The 10,057-nt window shown below is 41.5% G+C and overlaps 1 protein-coding gene across 6 annotated transcripts; it reads right to left on the reverse strand.

Moving 5' to 3' along the window:
* Positions 1 to 216: 216 nt before the first annotated feature.
* LOC118416106 (nucleolar protein 8-like) lies at positions 217 to 9,973 on the reverse strand. 6 transcript variants are annotated; one of them, XM_035821178.1, is made up of 8 exons: positions 9,774 to 9,973; positions 8,529 to 8,685; positions 7,987 to 8,082; positions 6,088 to 6,254; positions 5,424 to 5,544; positions 4,833 to 4,912; positions 2,349 to 2,431; positions 217 to 1,222 (listed from the first exon to the last, which is right to left on the reverse strand). In XM_035821178.1, exons 1-8 carry the CDS (start codon positions 9,835 to 9,837, stop codon positions 1,142 to 1,144), a joined length of 849 nt encoding a protein of 282 aa, XP_035677071.1. In that variant the 5' UTR covers positions 9,838 to 9,973; the 3' UTR covers positions 217 to 1,141. The 6 variants fall into 6 exon arrangements, with proteins under 6 accessions (XP_035677071.1, XP_035677068.1, XP_035677069.1 ...); XM_035821175.1 differs by having other exon boundaries at positions 6,088 to 6,251; positions 9,556 to 9,967; XM_035821176.1 differs by having other exon boundaries at positions 9,568 to 9,962.
* Positions 9,974 to 10,057: the final 84 nt, after the last annotated feature.

Genomic DNA, 10,057 nt, shown 5'->3' on the forward strand with positions numbered 1-10,057 from the left:
GGCTAGCTGGCTGGATGTCGGGCGGGCTACTATAAGCAAGATTAAATCAGGCTAGTATCGCTGTGAAGGGTAATACGCCTTTCAATGATGGATAGATAATATTATTGTAAAGGGTGCGATAGCTGGTCTCAATTTCAATATTGTCAGTTAGGATACAAGTAGCTGCTAATGTTATGCTCATACCCTCAAACCCAAGAAGAGACACAGGAGCCGTGCCACATTTGAAGATGCTTGTATTTTCTCTTCTCTCCAAGACTGAACTGAGTACATGGATTCTAATCTACTTAATACTTCCCAATATAATATATCTATCAGTTGAAGTTACATTTTTCTCAGTTAAACTTAAGTTACACTTTTTGGGTCCTGCAGGCTCAAAACAGTCAGCTGGCGATGATTCCACTATCTCACGGGGGTACGAAAAACCATAAGATGGTGGAAAATTTTTTTTTAAAAACTAATTCAACAAATATAGAGATTTTCCCACCATACCCCCTAAACTACCCTTATTTCACATATTAACATCCCACCAAGATGCAGACCTGTACCAGACAATTTGACCAACTAATCCTGTGGTCTTCAATGATGACAGGAAGATGTATCTTTATTGAATGAATAGTTCAAACATTAACTGGACTTGTAGAAAACTAATGCTCCTGTACAATTAACTTAAAGCCTGTACAATCATACCTGATCAATTGCAATTGTAGCTGAATATATCACATTTTATTACACTGTACATGTATATCAAATTACAATTCTCCTCAATCACTATGATCCTGTACTTAGCCTGTATGAGTATAGATGTACGATAAAGTTCATTCATTTATATAAGACAGTGCCTTGCTCCAATCCTACATGTTAGTCTGTCTTTTGTCGCATTCCTCTGTACAAAGAAGTCTCCAGAACAGGTTGATATATAAGCCCCATGTTAGTGATTCATTTCCACATGGATTACACAAGATGACATTTAACACATGACCATTATCACCATAACAGGACACTTGGGTCTGTTCCATCATTCATTCTGATGGAAAATATTGTCTGACAGTACCAGTGTATCTGACAAGTGGCAGCAATATTCTATAAACCCATGATAATTCTTAGGGGAATAATTTTTGTTTATTGTCCTACCAGGCTATGTTTACTTGTACTTATGTCTCTGTCTGTTCCTCTGGTTCTTCTTCTTCTGTCGTACAGCATTCTTGTGCCTCTTCTTGGACTCCTAGAAAATTCAGGAAAAAATGTAGCATACATGTACCATGTAGATACTGATGGGACAGCCTTTCTAGCAAATGCCCACAAACACCCACTCTGGAGAAGTCCACGCTGCACAAATCTCATATTTTTTTGCTTGGAATATGTCCACGTTGTGCTCCCATACATTAATCCTGAGTTCCAAGTCAATCCATTGATCTGAAGTGACATAAATCAAAGTTGACGATTTTCGATGGTCTTTTTAGCGAACGCCCAGCAAAAAGTCTTTTTGGGTCAAAATGTATAACGCCGATACCGCAATACTTATAGAACAGTCCATAATGAGGTCACATGATCAGTGTCCCAATTTTGAATTGTTAGTGTTAATGTATGGAAGCAGGGTTGAACAAGTTTTCTAAAATCCACTTGTCCTATCGGGCAAGCACATAAAAAATGTACTTGCCCGAACCAATTTTTCACTTGCCCAAAATTCAAATGTCACTGTTACTAGTATATGCATTTTCACTTCCAGCAATGGAATTCTCTGTAGACAATTGCTTGATGTCATGACTGTAAAAAGTAACAAGTATATCAAAATTGCACTAAAATCAATGGAAAAATCTTACTTGCCCAATCGGACAAGTGGTGCAGGTTATGCACTTGCCCGAACAGCACTTTCACTTGCCCTGGACAATAGGGCTAGTGGACTTGTTTATCCCTGGGAAGTATCGGCGCAGTACATTTTGACCCAAAAAAGGGACTTAAAAAAGCTTGTAAGGCACTGAAACTTTGTACACATCAATGGGACACCTTTTTGAACATGTTTGTGGCGGTAGGTTTAGGTGCCCGTGCGCGACGGCTGATATTTTTTCGGATATATTGGGCATTCACAAAAAAGACTTTTTACTGGGTGTTTGCTAAAAAGACCATTGAAAATTGTCAACTTTGATTTATGTCACTTCGGATCAATGGATTGACTTAAAACTCAGGATTAATGTATGGCAGCACAAGGAATACTTCCTTGAAATGTTGAATAATTTCATCAGGTTCGTGAATTACTGCATAAAAAATGGGTAACACAACAGCCAGAGTTTTGGTGACTGTGTCACAATACTGTCAGGAATGCTGCTGTACATGTGGAACATTCTCCTCACCTCTAACAGCTCAGGTCGGACCTCCTCCCAGGCCTTCCTGATGTCCTCCAACCTGTCTCTCCTATAGAACTGCAATACACCTTCTGTAAGGACACAATACACCTTCTGTAAGGACACAATACACCTTCTGTAAGGACACAATACACCTTCTGTAAGGACACAATACACCTTCTGTAAGGACACAATACACCTTCGGTAAGGACACAATACACCTTCTGTAAGGACACAATACACCTTCTGTAAGGACACAATACACCTTCTGTAAGGACACAATACACCTTCTGTAAGGACACAGTACACCTTCTGTAAGGACACAATACACCTTCTGTAAGGACACAATACACCTTCTGTAAGGACACAATACACCTTCTGTAAGGACACAATACACCTTCTGTAAGGACACAGTACACCTTCTGTAAGGACACAATACACCTTCTGTAAGGACACAATACACCTTCTGTAAGGACACAATACACCTTCTGTAAGGACACAATACACCTTCTGTAAGGACACAATACACCTTCTGTAAGGACACAATACACCTTCTGTAAGGACAACAAACACACAATATCTAGGTAAATAAAAACATGTGACTACTTTTACACTTCTAAATCAAGTAGGTTGATTGATGACATGTACTTGCCTGGACTTAGAAGTTACAACAGCTGCATCTTTCCAAGACTGATATCTATTCTTGAATACTCCTCTCTCCTTCAATACATGTCATTAAAAAGACTTAAACAAAACCACCCCAGCCTGCAGATCCAGAGAAAGCTGCTAGAGGACCCAAACATGCACTACTTCTTCCTTACATTAAAAGCTATGAGTCACCAAACAAGATGCTTTTAAGCTGGGCATGTAAGCTAATGTAATGGTGAGGATGAAATTGTTGCAGAAGATAGTTTGTAAGTAACACAATGGCACTGTGCCCAATCCTTGTAGAAAGAGAGAGGGAGAAGATTACGATAAAGCACAACAGAAACAACATCATAGACGACTCGAGTGGCTGTAGTAGCCTGTAGTACAGCAGATACAGATTGAACAACAGTCCTAGACGAAGTGCCGTTCCACAACTTGCAAAAATGTGCCCAAATGATTAGAACACTGACCATGCATTAAATGCTGTTGTAAATTTGTATACAACGTCAGACTGGCATGAAATACGCTTCCCTCTTTCCCAACTATCCAGAAGAAACATTGTGAAATGCATGATGCAACAAAATTGCCCTCCAGCGATCCACAGGCTGTCTGCATGCATGACAAGCTGGAGGCACGCAGGCCGGCAGCTGGAAAGCCACGCAAATGCAACATGTCCAGGTCAAAATTTCAAAATTCTGCTGCAGTACCAAAGTTGTCCATCAGAAGGCCCAAAACCAAACTGTCAAGTTAACCATACCTGACTATGCACCAAATATCATCACAATCCATCCTAGCCAGAGTATCATCCTAGTTAGTTCACTGGGGTTCCCAAAATCAGGAAATCTATACTCTATTTTTCATGGAGGTAAATACAACAAATCTATGAAGTTTTCTCTAGATTGCAACTTATTGCGTTACGGTCCTCCTATGTTGCCTACATGATAAAACGCAAGAAAATCCACTCATCCCTCACCCCCCTTCCTGAGTCTTACAAAATCATGCCTGCATATCTATGCATACATAGCTTCAAGGAGGCCCAAACAATGCTTTTTACTAAGCCCCAATAAAAATCATGACCATAGCATGTATATGGTCATGTTCACAATTAGGACAGGTACAGACATAGCTTCAAACACTGGATGCTTGCTGCAGGGAAAATTTTGAAAAAAGAAAGGCTGTAAAAGATTAAATGTTTGCTGGCTTTTGTTTTTGCAACAGAGAGAAAACGGATGTTTGTAGTGGTTTTAACTTTGTAGTTGAATCTGCCAGGCAGGATTTTGCTGTAAAAGAAGAAATGTTTGCAGTGTAATGGAGAGTAGGGCTGGGTATCGGTACAGCGTACCGGTACAAAACCGGTTTTTCATATTGGACCGGTCTAGAAAAACCGGATCTGAAAAAATTAGGTGGACCGGATGTTGGACCTATTAGAAAATTAACAGATTATTTCATCAGCCATTCACACGTTTTGGCGCTTGCAGGTGGAAGAAAATAACAAGAGTGAAGTAGAGTAGAGTTTATAGTAATTTCTACCAAGTCTTACAGCCAATCGTACAGGTGCAGTTAGCGTTGTAGGATTTTAAAATGCCAGTGTAAGTCTAATACTCCACCAAACAGATCTCTTTGTAGTGAAATGGACCATTGGTATGAGTCATACTGCATCAGGTCCAGGTTCAGGTCCGGACCCGGACCTGGACCTGATCCTTTGGACCTGAACCGGACCTGAATTTTCTGTACCGGTACCCAGCCCTAGTGGAGAGGTCTCCATGAAGTATGCTGATTTAAACCCCCGGGGCCCCCCAATACATTTGCCCTTTTACAGTATTGGTAGCCAAGTTATTTTCTCACCTTTCAGTCTTGCATCACTTTCAGTGAAGAAAAAGGAATTTCTTCTGTTTGGTTCTTCCACCCTCTCAGGTATTGTTTTACTGGAGGACAAACAAGAGATTCTTAAACCATATGGTGTGTTGATGCAACCACTTTATAACAACATAACACATGAAATTCTACATGTATGCACGTCCATATATATTGTACAGTCTTAAATTCTTTATGGTATGCAAAATGTAGAATTACGTGATCATAATGATCAATACAAAGCAATACCCAGGGTTGGACAAAATTGAGTAAGGCAAGTACATAAAATACTGCACAGTGCAGGAAAGTGGTAGAACAAGTACAGGAAAGTATGGTAGGACAAGTATGGGTACGTGTAAGTATAGTAGGACAAGTACGGACAAGGACAAGTACAGGAAAGTATGGTAGGACAAGCATGGACGTGGACAAGTACAGGAAAGTATGGTAGGACAAGTATGAGCAAGTATGGTAGGACAAGTATGGTAGGAGAAGTATGGGCAATACAGAAGGACAGGTATGGACAAGGACAAGTACAGGAAAGTATGGTAGGATAGGTACAACAAAAACTGGAAAATGACTGACAGGTCTTCCTGGGTGATCATGATCTCTTCATCTTCATCACTGCTGTCATACTGGAAAACTTTGGGTTGCCATGGCATTTTCTTAGGTGTTGTCTGGGTTCTTTCAGAGGTCCTGTCTTCTTCTAAAAACAAGAAAACAGAATTAGAAATCTATTACAAATAAATAAGTCTCTCAATAATGAAATGCCGCACTTGTGTCTAAAAAACAAGGTTCTTCTGTGCTATTTGACAGGAAAAGCTGTCTGTGTGCCTGCTGAAAATCTCTTTTAAGTTCAGGTGTATGATACTATCTACTTGTTGTGTCTTTTTGCTTCTTATCTAATATGTTGTGTTTAAGTCTTGTATGACAGGTATTCTGATCTGAATTGAAGGCCACACTTACACAATTCCTTGGTTCTTGGAATTTTTGGTAATTAATGGAGAGGACAGGAGCTAATTAGCATTAACCTTGTCTTGACTTTGTCTAATTTTGTTTCCTATTGGACTATCTAATGTTAGAACATAAAATCGTACTTTTGGGTTTAATAGCCCTGCTGATCAATAGATCTTACTCACTGTCACTGATGAAAAGACAGTGAATTTCCAAAATCATATCCATTTGCGTTGGTAACTATTATTTCATGAAAGCCGACAATGTAGCAAACATGCATTCATGCCATGATTACCAGTGTCTTCTACAGTCTCTGCAGAGATTGACCCAAAAAATGAAAAGGCCTGTCCCTCAGCTGTGCTGAATACTTCCTTCAGATCTGACGCCACCTGGAAGTACCTGTCTGCTGAGGTGTCGGGGACTGTCTCCACCTGTGGGGGGGTCTGGGCTGCCTGCTCACCACTGTAAACAGACAATACAATGTACCTGTATGAGTGCAGTAAAGCTGGCCTACTGGACCTAATTCATTTCACAAGGGCTGAGAAGTTACTGTAAATATTTAAGTTCGCAGGGATTTAATTTTGCGGAAGCGGGAAAGGACTTTTCGCGGTGGTTTTAATTTTGCGGTAGCACCATGCACTATATGCTTGTCAATTTAGACTTTGTCCCCAGTGTAAGGGCGTCCTCCAGCAAACCATCTGTATAACAGCTGTGTCCATAGATATAGGTCAAAATGAGATATATAGAGCACAGTTTATTTCTGTTAATAAGTTTTGCTGCAGTACCTTAGGAAGCCGCTAGGGGGCCCACTATCATAATTTATCTTCGTTTTCCTGACCCCTACCCACCTACCAAATATCATCAGGATTTTTTCAAGGCTTCTCGAGTTATGCATTCCACAAACAAAAGGACGCACACACTCGGCCCGCTACCGTCCTAACGGAAAATGCTACGTCAACTATTTTCGAACACAACCTTCCTTTCCGCAGCCGCTACTTAAATACTAAATATCATGAAAATCCATACGCAGCTTCTTGAGTTATATGCTGTTGGCATGGATTTATGAACTTTCCTCATTAATTATGCAAATAAGCTACTGATTTGCATAATTAGTATTACATTGTATAATTCATCACTCATTCTATCTACATACCGAAAATCATGATGATCTGTTTACACGTTCTCAAGTTATCCTCGTCCAAAGTTTGAACGGAAATCGGTGCCTGCAGTTCCCAAAAAGCCGCTAGGGGGTCCAAACTCACAGCACTTACTCTCTGTTTCAAGGGCTATCTACCACTCAAAAATCATGACCACAGCATGTCCAGAACACGAAGTGCCAAAATTAAAAGTTTCGCTGCAGTACCTTAGGCAGCCACTAGGGTACCCATTATCGAACTTGACCTTCGTTTTCCTAACCCCAATCCACCTAACAAATATAATCAGGATCCATTCAAGGGTTCTCGAGTTATCTTGCTTACAGACAAACGCACTTACATACAAATCCCGCTACAGCACCATAGGTAAGAGCCAGGTAAACCATTTTCGCACTTGACCTTCCTCTCCAAAACCGCTACACACCTACCAAGTTTCGTGAAAATCGTCCAGCTAGATTTTGACTTATGCTGCCAAAAACAAACCGCAAAAAACATACCAAGCTGGCTGCAGTACCGTAGGAAAACGCCAGGTAAACCGTTTTCAAACTTGGCATTCCTTTCGACAACTGCTACACACCTACCAAAAATCACAAAGTTCCATCCACAATTTCTCGAGTTATATGCTGTTGACCTACATACAGACCCAAGTCAAGCAATCTCATACTCTTCTTGGCGAAGAGAATAAAACCACCGCGAACATTTCTGCATTTACAGTACTACATGTACCTGTACTCACATTCCAAATACCAAGACAATCCATCCCGGCATTCTTGAGTTATTGTGGTGACAAACACAGCCAAAAATATAACCTTTTCGGCAAAGGTAATTACATTTAGAAGAAATACATGGAACTACAATTATTACAGCCCTGAGGCAGCAGAAGGACTGCAGAAAACTTTCAGGTAACTTTCTCTTGGTTATGTGAAAAAGACAAAACAAAACAACTTCTACTATCCATCAATGCTTGATCTACCAACCTGATAAAACTATCAACTACATATATTTGTCCTTCCTTGTGAATTTGTCCACATTGCTCATACCTTTCTTCCGCATCTTTCTGGCTTACATTCTCATCAGGTATCTCAAACTGCTTGTGGTCCTCTCGTGTTGGGTCGTAGCGCACTGCAGAAGGATCACTGGAAAAAATGCCAGTTGACGTAAGAAAAACATTTGGTGGATCTGTGGGCCAGAGTTTGATTCTAGTAATGTCTTTTTGGCCACAGCTCCAACATGTTGTATGGGATTGCATTTGTCACTTCAGATGGACACGTATATAAAGCCAGCAGTCCTGTGTATTAGGGAGCTTCAGGCTTCAGGCTTACAGGAAACAACGATTTGTTTGAGAGTGCATCTTGAGTTTCTCTCCATGTACGATGTATACAGAGTGTACATTTGTCATTGCGACTCTCTGGCATTTACAGATTTTTGTAAAAAGCTCTTTTAAAAGATGCTATTCACTGGATATTTATAGATTGTACATGTATCTGTATCTGTATCTGTATCTATATAGCCGGTATAACCGCCGTTCGGCGTAACACACCACATGTATATGTACAGTAGCTGCAATCACTAGGAACCTTACTTGAACTTGAGCTTGTCAATGTTCTTGCCCTTCTCTGTCGTCATGGCAGCCCTGGTGCCAACTACCTTCCTCAGGATTTCCAAGGATTTCTGTCTCTCTGCTTCCATCTCACCATCTCCACCTGTCCCCTCAGCACAGGCTGGTGTCCTCGTCATGTCTTACAGATAAAGGTCAAAACAACCATGACTACATGTAAGGCACATGCCTCTGTGGTAGCATGAAGTAAGGCTACATTTTTGTATTGTGTGTTTATAGGTAAGCAAGGCCTTTTCTGAATTCAGCAGTTTCTCAGTTTACTAACAGAAATCAAGTCTTTGGGCCCCTGACATTCTTTTGAGGTACTGCAGACCTAGCCTCCGTTGCACTCCTTGAACGGTGCTGGGTTTTATGGGTTGGGGTGGGGGGGAAGGAGTTGGTTCGTGATTTTCAATGTTGTCTATGATCTCTATCTTGATCTCCATCGGCAGGAAAGGGAGTTTGCCGAGGAAGGGAGTTTGCTGTGTCTTGGGACTCCCTTCCACACCAAACTTCCTTTCTGGGCAAACTCCCTTTCCCGGCACAAGAGTTCATGGTCAACGTTGAAAACTGCAAACCACCCTGTTTGAAGACTGCAGTAGAGGCTACTGCAGGCCAGGGGGTTGTACCTTTCATTGTGAACAACATATTGTTGGAATTTTTTTCTGTTTTAAGTAGGTTTTAGCATAGACAATAGGGGCAGTAATCAGACCTGCCTCATAAGGCTCATGTCATTGAAACATGGTTCAGAGAAGGGTCTGTGCTAGTGCCACCAATGACACTACTGTAACAATTTAACAGTTCCAGAATACCAGCAACCACTGTAAGTAATATTAATCAGGAACTGTTCATTTTTTATGATATACGGTTTTGTTGTACAAGACTTACTACAGTAATCACCATTCCCATCTTCCTCCCCATCACTGTCCTGTCCATGGTACCAGACTTACTACAGTAATCACCCTTCCCATCTTCCTCCCCATCACTGTCCTGTCCATGGTACCAGACTTACCACAGTAATCACCCTTCCCATCTTCCTCCCCATCACTGTCCTGCCCCAGGAACCTGTGGTCCATGGTACCAGACTTACTACAGTAATCACCCTTCCCATCTTCCTCCCCATCACTGTCCTGCCCCAGGAACCAGCGGTCCATGGTACCAGACTTACTACAGTAATCACCCTTCCCATCTTCCTCCCCATCACTGCCCTGTCCATGGTACCAGACTTACTACAGTAATCACCCTTCCCATCTTCCTCCCCATCACTGTCCTGCCCCAGGAACCTGTGGTCCATGGTACCAGACTTACTACAGTAATCACCCTTCCCATCTTCCTCCCCATCACTGTCCTGTCCATGGTACCAGACTTACTACAATAATCACCCTTCCCATCTTCCTCCCCATCACTGCCCTGCTCCAGGAACCTGTGGTCCATGGTACCAGACTTACTACAGTAATCACCCTTCCCATCTTCCTCCCCATCACTGTCCTGTCCATGGTACCAGACTAGTCCAT

The sequence above is a fragment of the Branchiostoma floridae genome, chromosome 5, assembly GCF_000003815.2.
Source record: "Branchiostoma floridae strain S238N-H82 chromosome 5, Bfl_VNyyK, whole genome shotgun sequence".
NCBI classification, from domain to species: Eukaryota; Metazoa; Chordata; class Leptocardii; order Amphioxiformes; family Branchiostomatidae; genus Branchiostoma; species Branchiostoma floridae.